We start from the raw sequence: 16,414 nt of genomic DNA on the forward strand, positions 1-16,414 counted from the left end.
CCTGAGGTTTCCGTGGTTCATCTGGAGGACAGGGTGGGTTTGGCTGGTTGCCGCCTTTCCTTACAGTTGTGTGCAGTAGGCAGCATGCAAGTTCACATGGTGCCCATGGCTCCATGCATGCTGCTGCTGGTGGGAGTACACAAGGGGACCGCCAGGACTTCCCTACCTCTGGCCACTTGGCTGCCTCCACTGACCGCGTATCAAGGCAGAGTCAGCCCCTCAGAGAGCGTCTTGTTCTCATCTGCAATCCTGAGAGCACTCAGAGCTACCATATTGTCCTAAAGCTGTTTACTTCATAAAACAGAAAAAAAGTTTGTACCTAAGAGAGCCAACATGGGACCCTCCAAGGGGAGCTGAGTGGGGCTTTCTGTGCATGTGGGTCCAGCTTCCTCGGCCCCTTTAGGCCTTCTTTAGTGGAGTCTAATGGCTCCAAGTCCATGACTTGTAGTCTACAGCCCTCAGCTGGGAGGTGTTGGGGTATGGCCAGCACACTGGACATTATCACATCCTCAGGTAAGTGTTACACGTGGCTAGGTGGGCAGCCTGACCACAGGGAGGAACTTGTCCCTGGAAAGGAGCCCGGGATACACAGAGCATGGAACCTTTGTCAAGAGCCACCAACTTGTAACCCAGGTTGCAGCAGAGCTAGTGTCCTGTACCTTGGGTGGCCCTTGTCCAGAAGACCTTGGGTTGTGGCACTGAAAGGCAGCCTCTGGCTTTATGTCATCACTGATCTGCCCACCAAAGCCCTTTCTCTTTCCCTTTGCCCCCCCCCACCCCCCGCATCTGATCACAGTTTCCATCAGTCCCTTCAAAGGAGGGGGGGTCTGTCTGCTGCCACAGGGGAGTCTTGGGGGAAGGGCTGTGTGGATCACGGTGGCTGTGCCGTTAGTGCTTCCAGCTGGAGCCACTCCAGCCTGGTGTTCCTTCACCCAGGCCTGCTCAGCCAAAACCATGTGGCAGCTCTGGCTGTCAAGGGAGAGGCTGCTTTCTTTCCTAAGGTGCTTGTCCTGACTTCTCTCAACCACATGGTTCTCAGTCTGTCACTTGTTTTCATGGAAAATAGTTAAGGGGTGTGTCGTTTCCCTTCACTTTCCCAGCCCCAGACCAACACAGATGAAACCTGAGCAGTAGCCAAAACCCACATTCTGAGTCAACTCTTTGGTGTGCCTCTCAACACACACAGCATTGGGAATGCCTGGTGCCCCAGGGGGTGCTGGTGGTGCTTGTGGTTCTATGGGTGCCTCACAAAATGAGCTGCAAGGACATCTGACATTGTTGGTCTGTGAGAAAAGTCATCTGGAACAAGCAGTCGCTTATGTCCTCTTTCCTGTGATCTGTCAGAAGCTTTGCTCCATGAGTATTTACCATGCCTAATGTATTTGTTGAAACTCCATATTATTATCATATAAAAGTAAGTAACATAGAGTCTCCAAGAAAACGGAGGAGCTAAGATAAAAAGATTGAAGAAATAGGCTCATACTGCCTCATCATAAAGCATTGACTGCTCCAGAAGTTAGTCTGTGCCTTGTCTGTCTTCCCAGTTCCTCAGGGTACCTGGCATCATCCGGGAACAGAATTCAGGGGGTAGTAAAAGTACCATGTATGCCATCTTTTAGGGAATCCAAGGGCCTGATGGTTCGTGCAGGGAGCCTCCTGGTTATATCTTTGAGGAACGAGTGTTAGGTCAAAGAGACCTGATTTCTGAAGAGCTCCTACTTTGAGAGCTCAAGATAACATTGCTTGTGGAAACCTTCAAGGGTCAGCTGTCTCCACCAGCACTGCATTCCTTTTGCAGAAGGTGCCCATGGAAGGTTGTGCTTGGTGGGGGTCATGGTGGAGGAAGGCTGGGCTGAATACTCAGTGCTGTCCAGATGTCAGATTGGAAGGCTAGGAATAGACCCATGGCATCCTTGGCAGGTCATAAATGGAAATGTCTTCTTGTTTGCAGGCATCACTTCATTTGTGGGTGATTGCATTCCAGTGAGTTTAGAAACCGAGATAATGATGGAGCAGGTGAAGGAACACTACCAAGACCTCAAGATCCAGCTGGAGACCAAGGTCAGGGGGAGTGAGGGTGGCCACAGGGACACAGAGAGGCTTCCTGCTGCATGCTAGAAAGCTTCGCTTGGCAGTGCACGTTTCCACATGCACACGTGTGCCCTAGACTCTGGGCCCCATAGTAAGCCTGCTACGGGGGACAAAAGATTATGGGGAAACATTTTAAAATAAAATGAACATTCTGCCTCACACCCTCTTTGGAAGTAGGCAGGAGATAAGGAAAGACCAATTAAGGGAGGGAATGAGGTTATGTGTACCCGAATTCACAAGGGTTGCACAAGGCCAGACCACCCTGCTCACTCTGCTGAAGGGGAAGAACACCTCCTGGCTGTATTCTAAGCAGAAACAACCCTGGGATTGCCCCTTGTGGGGTACTCTGTGACCTTGTGGCCAGGACCCTGGCTGAGTCTGTCTTCTTAGATAAACTTCTCTCCTGCTCCGTTAACAGATTGTAGTGGGTTTTGTTAAGGGACAGGATCCATGACTTGTTTTCATGATTTGTTGTCAGAGTTCAGAGTAGCAGCAAGGTGGGATTACATGTCTTGCACTTGTGCCCTGGGCTCCCGGGATGCATTTGCTGGAACCTCCTGCCTCAAGGATGTTCAGAGTCACCTGCTGGTCTCATGAAGGTTCCCCAGTTCTCTCAGTTGTTTCACCCTCTGCCCTCCTTGGAGGCCTGACCAAGCACCTGGTCTGGTATGGTCCCAGCCTCTGTTCCCCACCTGCTGGACCTGCCCCCTGGGGCCCTTGTGAAGGTTATGCAAGACAACAGAAGCCCACAGCCACACTGCACCCTGGGGGAGGCTTGACTGTCTTTAGCATAGCTTTACCCTCACAAGCCTGTGCACTTTGTCGGGTCTCGGCTACCAGTTCTTTGGATGTTGTGCCTGGAAGTCCGTTATTTCTGTTTCACATTGTAAGGTAAGTCATTCTCAGGACCTCTTTATCTTTGCTGCTCACGTTTCTCTTCTCAGGTAAATTCCTATGAAAGGGAAATGGAGGTGATGAGAAGGGACTTTGCAAAGGAGAGGGAGGAAATGCAGCAGGCCTTCAGGCTTGAGGTCCGTGTGTTGGAGTGCAGGAGGGCCGACCTGGAGGTGCTGCTCATGAAGTCTCAGGAGCTCATCCGAGGCCTGCAGGACCAGCTCCAGCAGGCTTCCCACAGCCCCTTGACAGAGAGGGCAGTGTTGGGACAGTGCTGTGCACAGGCGCTATCTGGCCCAGCCCAGCGGCTGGCCCAGGAACAGGACCCACTGGAGCAGGAGCAGCGCCAGAGGCATCGGAAGGAGCTTCAGCGAGTCAGGTTGGGTGCCGTGTCCTTTCAGGATCTCACATCTAGGGTTTCTTGCCAAGAACCCAAATTTGAAATTGCATTAGGCAAACTGCTCAAAATCACAGTGCCTGCTAACGGGGTGCTTTTTCTCAGGGCAGGTGGGTGAGCATTGAAAGAATAGGATCATAAGGATTGTTCCTTTGCATTAAAAATGTGTTAACTAGAGTAGAGGAGTTAAAATTCCTTGTAGAATTCTGCCTTAGACTCGCTGATAGCAAAGGTTCTTAAATGTTCTTCATTTAATATCTCATTCTAATTTTCCAGGATGTTGTATTATATAACACATGAGGAGATGGATAAAAGGTATAAAAGCACTAAAACCATGGGAAAGACGAGTAATTTGGGTTAGTGAGGTTCTTGAAAAGGTCAAAATATATGAGCAAAGAGGAGGAAAGTTTTATTTGGAAAACGAATATGGCATTTTGTATCCAACGGTATCATAGTTATGTGAAAAATACCCATATGTCCATATGGGTCTGACTTAATAGAGTGAATGACTAGTTATTTCAGCCATGGTGCTGGTTAGTCAGCCCCTCTGTGACTTGTGGGGAGTCTTGGACCCGCCCAGCTCAGGAGGGGATGACCATGCCCATACGTTGACCCAGGGCTGATCTGACTACTCACAGTGGAGGGGCCCACCGTACTTCCACTCCTCATGGAGGGGCTGTGTAGGGCTCAGTGGAGTTCCAGTGGTGGAGCTGAGTACACATGGCATCAGTCACCCCCTGATTGCAGGATGTTTGCCACCTGTATATGGAAATGCACCCTCCAATCTGGGTGGGGTACACTTTCCCTTTCTTTGGCTTGATGATTGGGGGTAGCTCAAATACATGAGATGTGCTGTGAAAGACCAGACTGCCCTCTGAGTCTGTGGGTCTTCCCTCCTCCTTGCACTCCAGATGACACCGTGGAGGGGCCCCAGGCCCTTAAGGCCTGACAGGAACTGTCCCTCTCCTAGAGGACCATAAAGGTCATTTTTAAGTCATGTACTTCTTCTGAGCTTTAAGTTATTTTCTTTTAAACCCCAGAGCTGTGTGATAAGGGTCTTGACCCAAGTCCTTCTAGACCCCACCAGCAACAGGGGGGGGTCGGTGCAGGGTAGCCCCTCCCACCATCTTGCACTGTCCATCTGGAGGACCTTCTTGCTCATGGCCCCTCCTCAGGCTGGAGCTGGAGCCACATACAACCATATGTCCTGTCCTCAGGCCAGCACCGGCCAGGAGCAGAGAACACGCCCTTAGTGCCCCCACCTCAGCTGGGACTCCATTCTCCAAGGAGAATTGGAGCTGGGACTCCAAATCTTCAAGGGTAGTTTTGACTGTGGGCAAGATTCGCACGGCTCACTAAAGCTTTAGACCACCAAAGTTCTATCCTTAGAACTTCCTGTGATAGGGGACACGTCCTGTGTCTGCTCTGTCCATGATGGCAGCTATGAGCCACATGTGGTTACTGAGTCCTGGACATGTGGCCTGCATGACTCAGGTACTGAATTTTATCCTATTTAATTATAATCAACTTACACTAAAAGTCATCTGTGTGAGTGGCTTCATGTCAGCTTCTATATGTAGAACCCAACCCCACTGAAGAGATCCTCCAATAGACCCTCTAAGGAGGGTCCCAGGGCATGCATGGAGCCCTGGGGTGCATGGGAGATGAAGGGACAGAACAGGTCAGGCAAAGAGGAGGTTTGCAGTCAGGACAAGAAGAGACTTTGAGGAGGCCTTTCCAACCCTGGGGGGAAGGGCTGGGCCTGGAGCTACACCCACAGTGCCTGTGACATGCTCTGTTTCTGTAGGAAAGAGGCAGAAGTTGAGTTGAACCACAAGCTCTCAAGGACGGAAGCCCAGCAGACTGCCCACTGTAAGGACTTAGCGCTGCAGCCTCAGCAGGAGAAGGAAGAGCAGAAACACCTGCTGCAAGTCCGTGAGGTGATAGAGCAGCATGATCTGGAGAAGGAGCAGAGGGAGGGCAAAGGGAAGGAGATCCTCCCACTCTGTGGAAGGCAGCAGCTAAAGCTGCAGGAGCTGACAGGTGAGGAGCAGATGCAACCGTGCAGGTCCTCTGCCCTGGAGAAGGAAAGACTGGAGCTTGCCTGTAGGAAGCAAATGGGAAGGCTTATGCAGGAAGAAGACATGCTGCAGGCCTGCTTGAAGGATGGGCCAGCAGTGGCAGGTGGTGACCAAGAAGGTATGGGTGGCCCCATGCCCCTCTGTGCAGGCAGGAGGGAGCAGTCACTGGTGCGGCAGGAACCTGGTGCTGGGCATGGCCATGGGCAAGCCAGGCACAGGGATGTGCCAGGCCGGTACTTGTGCCATATGGACCCCAGGCAGAGCCCAGCCCTAGACCCTGCCTTGGCCTGCAGAGGGTCCTTGGAGAACCTTGGCCTCAGAGAGGATGGTCAGGGTGTACTTGACCCTGAGGAGGTAGCTTCTGCCCCCCCAGGGAGGTGGTTACAGGTGCATCAACGTGGGGTGGACAAGAGAGCAGTCCTAGAGGAGCTGGTACCTCCTGCCATTGGCCCATCTGGTCTGAATCAGCCTGAAGCCCAGAAGCTGCTCTGGAAGACAGAGGGAGATGCCTCACCAGCTCAGCCCCCAACATCAGGCAGAGGAGAGACCGAGAGGCAGCCAGCCATTCTTGAGCGAGCTGGGAACCTAAGTGGGGGGCTGGCCCCCATGGGGAGCCAAGGGCAGGCCTTGGAGGAACAGGCCTGGTGTGGGAACAGCACCCTGGAGCAAGGGCTGCAACACAGCAGTGACAAGGCCAAGGAGGGCACCTTGTTCTCCCACCTGCACCTTGCTGACCCCCAGGGAGCCAGGCAGGAACAGCTTGAGGTCCTGCGGGAGGAAGAGGCCAACATGGCTCTGGAGCAAGAGAAGGATGGCATGAAAACCAAACTGCTACAGCTGGAGTATGTCGTTTGGGCTCTTGAGAAAGAAGCAGATGCAAGAGAGAACAACAGGTTTGGTTTCTAAACATTCTTAGAATGCCTAGCTACACCTTCTAACCTCTACCACTGCCCCCCCACCCCCAACATGGGTTTCATGACAGCTGCTGATGCGGGTTATGTAACTCTTGTACCTGTGCAGCGGTCATAAGCCCATCCCTGACCCTGGGCATCCCACAGGTCACCAGATAACCAACGAGTGGGCGGGGGCAGAGCTGGGTCATTCTGGGCAACTAAGCTGACTGGTGTCCCCTGCTCTTCCTTAGGAAGTTCTTGCTGATCTCGCAAAGACAAAGACAGACTGTGTTTAGAGCCCCACTTCAATTCTGGGTCACCTGAGCCCTCTTCCTGCTGACTTTGAGCAGGACCTACTACTTTGCCCCACCAGCACATGTGCCAGGCACTGTCCTTGAACTGCAAGTTCCTGTGCTTTCTAAGTAGAGCAACAGAGGAGGCCAGCAACCATCCAGGCAGCCCTGGCACCTTCTGGGAGGCTGGGGTGGGGTGTGAGTGCCCAGGGGGTTTCAAGATGCTGCTGCAGTTGATTCCTCTCCAGGGGAAGCCTCAAGGTGGGATGGTGTCCTGGAGATGTTGGTCTGTGGGCAAAGTGCAGAGAGCACCCAGGTGTGCATCCAGGCCCTCCTCCTTCCCAGGATCCCCTGGGGGACTCAGGCTGACACATGTTCTTTCTCAGAAGCCTAGAATTCTAGAAACTAAGCTTTTCTAGATGCGGCAGCACATGGTCTTAGATGCTTTTCTGGCTCCTTAGGAGACTGATGGCTGCCCTGGGAGAGGTTATAGGTACTTGCAGGTCAGGCACAGCCACGTGATATGGTCAGTGCTCTGTGTGAAGTGCCATTTAGTCCCATTAACCCCTACACAGCACACCTGTGAGGGGTCCACTTCCTGTGGAAATGGAGGCTCTGTTAAGTATTGTGTCACTTGTCCAAGTAGGTGACTTGGGTCTGTCTTGGAATGTGGTCACAGGTGTGTGGTGAGACCTGCATTCCAGCTCAGGCACCAGCTTCTGGGTCTGGGTGACTATGGTGGGGTAGCTTCCTTGGAAAAAAAAAAAAAGGAGAGTTGGGATTTATGTTAAACCAAACAGAATAAATGTCAGTGCACCACCCAGCTGACAAAAAATTATGAGCATAGCTATAAGTCCCTAGGCACCATTGCTAAGCCTCCTCTCTCCTCCCAGAGATAGCTGTCCTGAAGGGGCTGTTTATCAGTTTATAGACATTGCTTGATGTGCAGCCTCTTAGGTGGGTGTCTCTGAGCCATGTAGCACCTTGTTTGTGGTGGCCTGACTTCTAAATTTCCTTATCCATCAAGTTGCCATGGTGCCATGTCTCCAGTGGGCCACAGAGCACAAAATGAGTGTAGAACATGCACTTACTATCCCAACTTCTCCATAGCAAGCTCCCCACAGGGGCTGGTCTCCGGCCCTATGGACACACTGTGGGGACCTGTTCTGTGCATGAGTCCATGGTAGGCTCCAGTCACACCCAGGGCCTTGGGCACAGAAGCAGCCAAGAGCCTTGAATCTCACTGTGCCGTTCCTCTCGGACACCTCCCCATGGACAGATGCGTGTGCCCACACCTGTGCTGTCCAGATTCCCCAGCCCAGTGCCAAGTGGTCTGCTGCTCACTGGCCTGAGTCAGAAGGCTGCCCTTGTCCTCTCTCTGCTCCTCCTGGTCTGCACTCCCCACCTGTTGACCCTATAACTATAGTCACAGCTGTAGTCTCAGCAGGGTCTTTTGACAGTGTTTATGGGGCATCTTCTGTGTGGCAGTGCAGCTAGGGATTGCAGCAAAGAGCAGAACAGATGTTTACAGCTTTCAGCCCATGAGGGAGGCACCATGCTTCCTGCATGTCCAAGTGTCAGGAAGAAATGTGTTACCATGTTTCAAGGATGAGGAAACTTAGAGGCCATGCTGCTGAAACCATGTACATTTTCCAGGAACATGTGCACACATGCTGAAAGCCTAGGTGAATGTATAGAAATGACCAACCAAAATTCAAGCTGGTAGTTTTCTGGGAGGTGGGGGGTCAGGTCTGGGAAGGCAGGGGAGGCACTGGGGCAGAAGCAGGCTTACTATGATATCAAAGCCAGATAAAGACAGTACAGGAAAACTAGAGACCAATATCCTTTACCTGCTAAAATCCTCATAAAATACTAGCAATAATTATTGTTTAATAGGTACAGAGTTTCTGTTTGGAATGATGAAAAAGTTTTGGAAGTAGTCAGTGGTGATGACTGCACATTGTGTTACATGATGCCACCAAATTATATACTTAAAAGCAATTAAAATGGTTGATTTTACATTAGGTATATTTTACCATGATAAAAAAAAAGTCAACATCCACCGACAAAAAAATTAATAAAAAAAGATGGATACACTCTTAGATTAAAGGATATGGGGCACCTGGGTGGCTCAGTCAGTTGAGCAACCAATTCTTGATTTCGGCTCAGGTCATGATCTCACAGTTCATGGGATCAAGCCCCATGCTCGAGCATGCATGCTCTCTCTCTCTCTCTCAATAAGTAAACTTTTTAAAAAAGGGTATTAAAGAGATATGATTAACTAAATGCATGACCTGATCCTTGATTAGATACAGGGTGAGTGAACAATCTAGAAAGAACATACCAAAACAACTGGTGAAATCTGGATGTAGAGTGCAAATTAAAAATAGCAGTATATACATGCTAAATTTCCCATATGTGATAATGATTCTGTGGATATGCAGGAGAATGTCCTTGTTCTTACAGAACAACATGTTGAAACATTTAGCAGTAAAGAGTCATAATGTCTGCAATTATCTCCAATGATTCAGAAAATATTTTAAAAGGGTATGTGTAGATTTGTGTGTGTGTAGAGCAAAATAGCAATAGGAGAGGTGACTGTGGATAAATTTAACCCTGTGGATATTCAGGTTACTCCTGCTATTCTCTAAAATACTGGCAAAAATTCTTTCACAATCCAAATCTGGTCATGTAGCTCTCTGCACTTTGCTTTCTTTTATGATAAAGGCCCAAATCTTCACCATGGCCTTCAAGATCCTGTAAGTCTGAGTTCTGCCCAACCTGTGAGCCTACAACTGCTGTGGGTTTGGAAGGTGGTCGCACATGTTTACTTACAAGTGGCCACAAGGCCAATACACTGGGAGTTGTGGCCAAGGGTCTCCTGGCTGGTGTTGGGGCCAGACCTCCCCTCACAGAGCAGGAGCTGGGACTGGGGACCCAGCATTGGGGTTGGAGGGATGCCAATGAGCTCAGCAAGCACCTGCATGTTGCTGAGCCTGGTAGATTCCTTCAGGCTGGTTTTGTGTGAACCGGCCTCTCAAGGGCTTCAGAGACAGGTGTTCCTCTCTCCTTCCAGGATTCTTCCCCTAAAAATGCAGCCCCTTGGTTTCCCCTTCCTCTGTGGGATCCTTCCTCAATTCTCCACCCACCACACTCTGCGAAAGACACCACAGGCTCCTCATGTGTAACTGAATCCTGCCCTCCCCACTTCTTGGTCAGTGGCATTTCTGGGGAGTCTTCTGATTGCTCTGTGACCCATTTCCAACACCTTGTGTATATCCCATCCTCCTATAACTGATCAACTTGGCCTCCACACCCCTGCCAGTCAACTTCCTACACCTCTCATGCCATCACTCTGGTCCCCAGCCACTGTCACCTCTTGCCTGGACAGCTGTAATATCCACCTCCCCCTGCCCTCTGCCGGCCTCCGCATTGCCTTTATACCCACCCCACAGTCCCTGCAATATGCTCTTCTCAGTCTTCCTGGCTACCTGCTTCATAGTAATGCTGGCCCTGTGTAATGAATTAGGAAGTGTCCCCTCCTCCTCAAATTTTGGAAGAGTTTGAGAAGTATTAGCATTTTCTTCTTTAAATGTGTAGTAGAACTCACCAGGGAATCCTGGTAGCTCCTGGGCATTTCTTTGTTACAAGTCGTTTGATTAACTAACTCAATTTCCTTACTAGTCATAGGTCCAATTAGATTTTTTATTTCTTCATGAGTCAGTTTTGGCATATTGTGTGTTTCTAGGAATTTGGACATTGATGTTTTTGAAAAATCAAGACCAGGTGTTTTGCAGAATTCCTCCATTTGGATGCCTGGTTTTCCCCTTGGTTAGATTCCTTCTTATATCTCATGCCTTCTTTATAGGATCTTTTTCTTTCTAATGTGTAGTCTTTAGAAGTTCCCTTAGTGAAACTCTGTTGGAGTAAATTCCCTTAGTTTCTGTTTATCTGAAAATGTCTCAAAGTTTCCCTCTTTTTTGAAAGATAGTGTTCCTAGGAACACAAATCTAGATTTAACGGCTGTTCTCTGCCCTTTGAACATATTCAGTATCTTCAAGATTCCACTGTTGACATTAAGTAGTCTACTCTGTTTAGTTATTGCTGTATATGTGTATTAATTTTCTATGGCTGCTGTAACAAATTACCACAAAGTTAGTGGCTTAAAACAACACAATTTATTATTTTATAGTTTTGGAGTTTAGAAGGAAATGGGTATGACTGGACCAAAATTAAGATGTTGGCAGGGTTGCCTTCCTGTAGTTATAGAAGATAATTGCTCTTCTTGCCTTTTCTAGCTTCTGTGGGCTGTTTGCATTCCTTGTTTTTGGCCCCCTTCCATCTCTAAAGACAGTGATGACTGGTCAGGTCTGCCTTACATCACATCATTCTGATACCCACTATCCTGCCCCTTCCCTCCACGTTTAAGGACCCTGTGATTACATTGGGCCCATCTGGAGGATTCAAGATTTATAGCTGTAGCTCATTCATATGGTTCATTGCTGTGGAGTGTTATGTGAATATACTACAATTTACTCATTCACTTGTTGATGGGCAATTTGAGTAGTCTTTAGTTTAGGTTTTGGTCATCACAAATAGTACTGCTAAGAAAGTTCTTGTCCATGTCTTTTGGAACATTTATGTTGGAGTGTACCTAAGAATGGAATTGTCAGGTGATAGGGCATAGGTGTGGTTTTCTTTCTACCTACTGTATTTAGAAAAGCATTGTGCCCATTGAATTTGTGTCTTATGAAAAACTTCCAGCCATTATTTATTTATTCTTTTTTTTAATATGAAATGTATTGTCAAATTGGTTTCCATACAACACCAAGTGCTCATCCCAACAGGTGCCCTCCTCAATACTCCTCACCCACCCCCACCCACCCCCCATCAACCCTCAGTTTATTATTCTTTAAGTAGACTTCACATCCAGCATGGAGCTCATTGTGGGGTTTGAACTTATCCTGAGATCAAGACCTGAGCTGAGATCGAGTCAGACACAACCAACTGAGGCATCTAGGCGCCCCTTCCAGCCATTATTTTTAAAACATGGATTTTCCTCTTGCTCTACAATTAGATGTATGATGTTAGAGCTTTTCACTTTCCCTCCTTTTCTTCCCTTCCATATCTTCTTTTCTCACTTGTCTCATTCTGGGTGCTTTTTTTCCCCATTTCTGTGTTCCAGATCAGTAATTCTTCGTTCAGCTCTATCTAAATCTGCCATTTAACCCATTCAATGAGATTTTAGTTTGACATTGCCTTTTCTTTTTTTTTTTTTTTTTTCATTTCCAAAAATCCTATTTTGTCCTGTTTGGTCTGATCATTTTTGATAGTTTTTTGTTGCTTATTTATTTTTTTATTTCCATCTTTTATTTACATAAACATTTTATAATATTTATCTCTAATTTGTGTCTGGTAATTCCAATATCTGAGGTTCCTATGGGATCTAATTCTGTTGTTTTGCTTCTGCTGCCTCTCAGAGGCAGCTTTTTTCCATGTATGTTGTGGTGATCTTTGTAAGCTAATGTTTACATGATGTTAATCACTGGGAATCTCAGGAGCCACAGTAGAGGGTGCTTTCTGCAGAAAGGGTAGGTATTGCATTTGCTGAGAATTGAGAGCCTCCCAATCCAGGGCCACTTTAACCTCCTTTTAGGGCACTGGCTTAATGCAGGAGTCCATGCTGCTGATGGCAGTGCTGACATAGGCATTGGCCTCAGGGTAACTCTATCTTTGTTTTGCTTAATACTCAAAGCTGGGGTTTCAGCTTCCAGGTTTTTGTTTTGTTAGAGGGCCCTTGGAGGTTTCCATTACCATCTGTGAGGACAATCACCCATTATATGATCAGCCTCACACTTCTCTAATTGCTTGGTGTGGTGAGGTGGATAGGATAGGACGCCATCAGCTTATCTGAGGTCCAGGAAGCTTTAAGTGGGAACTGCCCCGCTTCCGCCCCCCCCCCCCCCCCCCCCGCCATCTGCACTGAATCAATTTTTTTCCCATTCTGGAGTCAGAATGGTACTTTCCAAACACAGACCTCATTTGTTTCACTCCCCTGCTTAAAACCTTTTACTGCTTTAAAAATTCCAATGATTAACCTTTCCTTATTTTTCCCTTTAGTTTCTCATGAGATAAAATGAAGTCACATTTATGCTTATTAAGAAGACATTTATGCTTGGTATTATAAGCATATTACATAAAATGAACATGACAAGATCACGTGGCTTTGAGTATTTTTCGCTTAAAACAATTAGAAGCTAATGCCAAATAAGGACCAATGGGGGAAATAAATGTCAACCAGACCAGTATCTACTAAGAATAAATCTCTTTCTTTTTTTTTTAAATGTTTACTTATGTTTTGAGAGAGAGAGAGAGAACAAGTGGGGTAGGAAGAGAGAGAGAGGGAGACGCACAATCCGAAGCAGACTCCAGGCTCCGAGCTGTCAGCACAGAGCCCAGTTTGGGGTTAGGACCCACAAACTGCGAGATCATGACCTGAGTTAAAACCAGACGCTCAACTGACTGAGCCACCCAGGCGCCCCTGAAGAAGAAATTTCTTGTGCAGCAAATAGGGTTTTAAGCTGTCTCTTTCATGATCTTTACTGGTAAATTGCTCATCTATCATACGTCACTAGTGTTACATTAGTGGAGACCTCTAAGTTATAAGAGAGCAAAAGTGGCTCCAGGAAGACATGGTTCATGTAGTAACTGTTCATGCTTGCTTCTTTCCATTGAGGCCTCTACCTTGTGTCAGGTATGATGCCCACTAATGACATCTTCCCAGTTTCTCCTCCCTAGTGTTGACCTCAGAGTGTACAATGAGGGGAGCTCTCACTAAAAAGGAAAATGTGTTTTGGTCTTCTGATTCCTTATGTTCCTGAGCTCTATGTCAGAGTTCCTTGGTGGGAGATGAATATCCTTTGCCGTAACCTGAGGACACACAGCCAGCGTTGTGCATTCATACCAACTGTGAGCATACTCCTATTGCAGTTAGTGGTTGTAAGATGCAGTAACAGATTACCTATAAATATAAACAGAACCAAGGTGCTGAATACATTAGTGAGTTGTTGATTGTGTGACTGTTTTAGAAGGTAAGAAAGCTTTATTTTCTGTAGCTTATTGCTTAGGAGATGCAAACCATAGCATGTTAGCCGTGCATAGAAAAAATAATAGTGTGCCCTGTGCCATCATCCAGGGATGATGCAAGATCACCATGACTTCCAGCTGCAAGACCAGACTCAGGTGGACTGCATGTGGCCAGCTCCTGGAGTCCCCAGCTTCTTTTTTTCAATTTTTCATGCAGAATCGAGTTGGATAGGCTTTCTGAAGAAAATACATTGTTGAAAAATGAGCTGGGAAGGATTCAGCGAGAGCTTGAAGCTGCAGAAAAGACAAATGATGCACAGAGGTAAGGGCCCTGGCTCAGTCGTTATAACTGGACTCCAGTCTGCAACATGCTTTGCTTTTTGTGTAGTGGGCTTAGAAGGTACTGCTGTGGAAAGTGGGAAGTGTTAACACACCAACGCTGAGTTCCAGAAAACCACAAAGGCGAGCCATGCTGACCTCTGACCAGCCCTGATAAGCGTGGGAGGGCTCAGATCCCTTTCCAGATGTTGGCAGCCACGTTCATTCCTGGGCTCCTAAGTATGAGGTAGAACGTGTGCACACTGCGGCACAGTCAGCACCGCGGTGGACAGCTCCAGCTTGGGCCACTTCTCTCTGAAGTCTGTATAAGCACTTTCCATCCCATGGAGCTGCTCCGTATCACACCTCAGGGTGGGGGTGGGGGGCAGTGAGTATTTCTTTAGCAATAAGAGATGCTTCTGGGGCCATTTTGGAATCTGTTTTTTCATGTTTTGATAATGATTTTAGTTGGGCTTCTCCATGGTTTGTGGATTTCAGTGGGTTAGAATAAGGGGTAGAGGTGGGGAAGGGGAGCAGGAACTGAGGCAGGAGAGACTGTGTTTGTGGAGGGGAGAAAGCACAGAGTACCCATCTGTGGCTTTCTGCTTTCACTACTGTAGTCTTATCCAAGGACAGTTTGTTTGACTTTTTTTTTTTTTCATCTCTGAAGTTCAACATGATTAAAATATGGCATCCCCAGAGCAGATGGTCAACAACTGGTTGGTAGTATGTTACAGCATTTCAGAAATCTAAAAGTTTTTTTCCCCTCTAGAAACTGTTGTTTCTCTAATCTGCTGCCAGGGCCCATTTCCCAACAGACCCCAGCAGATATAAGGCTGTTTTGTTTTGGTCCTATTTATGCTGCTTAGTGTGAATCGTCACATGTTTTCTAAAGAGATATTACTATGTGTGGCTGAAGAATGTCATGGAGGGTGTTTGTTCTTACGGTATTGGCAGTGTTCCTCTGGTTCCGAGGGTTGGGGTCCCGACTGGATGGGCAGCAGCAGTAGTGTAGAACAGTGACAGAGCAGGTGTGAATGTCCGTTTTGTGGCTGCGAACCCAATGACAGGAAAAAGAAACTGGCTGGTCAGTGACATTGTTAATTTTGCTTCTCCAATAGGAAGGAAATCGAGATTTTAAAGAGAGACAAGGAAAAGGCCTGCTCTGAAATGGAGGAACTCAACAAACAGGTCAGGTATTGACTCCTGCATGACGCTTAACACCACTCTCCTTTTTTCATTATTTTGAGATCATTTCAAACTTACAGAAAGGAAGGACAGAACTTTTTTCTGAAAGATCTGAGAGTGATTTGCCAAGCCATCCATCCCTTCCCTGACTCAAAGGATATGAATGTGGATGCAAAAGTGCTGTCTGAGCCTCCACCCCATTGAGCTTTGCCAGCTGTCTTCTCACCTTCAGAATCACGTGGCTCCTTCAGTTGGTCCTTGGTTTTTAGGACCAGGGTGCTTTTGAAGGTTATAAACAGTTATTTTGTAGGAAATAACTCTGTTTGGTTTGTCTGATGTTTTCTTGTGATTAGATTTAGATTAGGTCTCTTTGTCCCATAATTTGTCCCATTACTAGTGATGTTGGCTTTGATTCCTGGTTAGGTGGTGTTGGCCAGGCTTCTCCACAGTAAGGTTACTTTTCCCTTTGTAATGGTGAGTATTGTATGGTAGATACTTTAATATTATGTAAATACCCCATTCCCCATCGAATTCTTACCCTTTATTTTAGCATCCTTTATTTCTTGCTACGATGGTGGCCAGTTGGTAACTAATTCCACCATTCCTTTTATGTTTATTGGTATTTCAAATGTGTAAGGAAGAGCTTTCTTTTCACTTATTTATTCATTACATTATCCTATTACTATCCTAGGTTCCTACTTTTTCTCAATGGGTTATAATACATTACTATCAGTATTTATTTTCGTGCTCAAATTGTCTCAGATTTGGCCAATGAGAGCCCCTTCTCAGTGGTTTCTGGTCCTCAAGATGAACGCTGATCATTTTTTGAGCACTTCTTTACTTTCTGGTACCCCCAGATATTCCAAGTTCATCTAATACTTCCCCTGCCTGAGCCCTATAATCAGCTACTCCCCCAAGTAGCTTCTGGTGACTGTTAGTGTAGAATAGTGTTTGGAGACCAAGACCTGGGCACTAGGAGTGCCCACTGCTCCTGGGGTGTCACTACTTCCAGGCATAGTTAGTGGATAGTTATGGAGTGTGTATGTACTTAGAGTTTCATCAGTGAATGTGCATGTAGTTTCATGAATATTTATTTATATCTGTCTCTCTATTGAAAATCATGAATTCAAACCCATATATGCAGTTCCCACCTAATATCTTAGGGATGATCCT

General features: G+C 47.2%; 1 protein-coding gene across 3 annotated transcripts in view; it reads left to right on the top strand.

Moving 5' to 3' along the window:
• Nucleotides 1–16,414, top strand: part of NINL (ninein like) — a 175,430-nt gene that overhangs the window by 120,763 nt on the left and 38,253 nt on the right. For 2 of the 3 annotated variants that reach the window (XM_060610471.3, XM_060610472.3), the window contains exons 16-21: nt 1,952–2,061; nt 3,036–3,364; nt 3,659–3,697; nt 5,190–6,356; nt 13,953–14,057; nt 15,175–15,244. In XM_060610471.3, coding sequence (XP_060466454.3) covers nt 1,952–2,061; nt 3,036–3,364; nt 3,659–3,697; nt 5,190–6,356; nt 13,953–14,057; nt 15,175–15,244 — 1,820 coding nt within the window. The remainder of the gene's footprint in view (nt 1–1,951; nt 2,062–3,035; nt 3,365–3,658; nt 3,698–5,189; nt 6,357–13,952; nt 14,058–15,174; nt 15,245–16,414) is intronic. The other variant, XM_060610473.3, reaches the window with a different exon arrangement.

Source organism: Panthera onca, chromosome A3 (assembly GCF_046562875.1).
Source record: "Panthera onca isolate mPanOnc1 chromosome A3, mPanOnc1 haplotype 2, whole genome shotgun sequence".
Lineage (NCBI taxonomy): Eukaryota > Metazoa > Chordata > Mammalia > Carnivora > Felidae > Panthera > Panthera onca.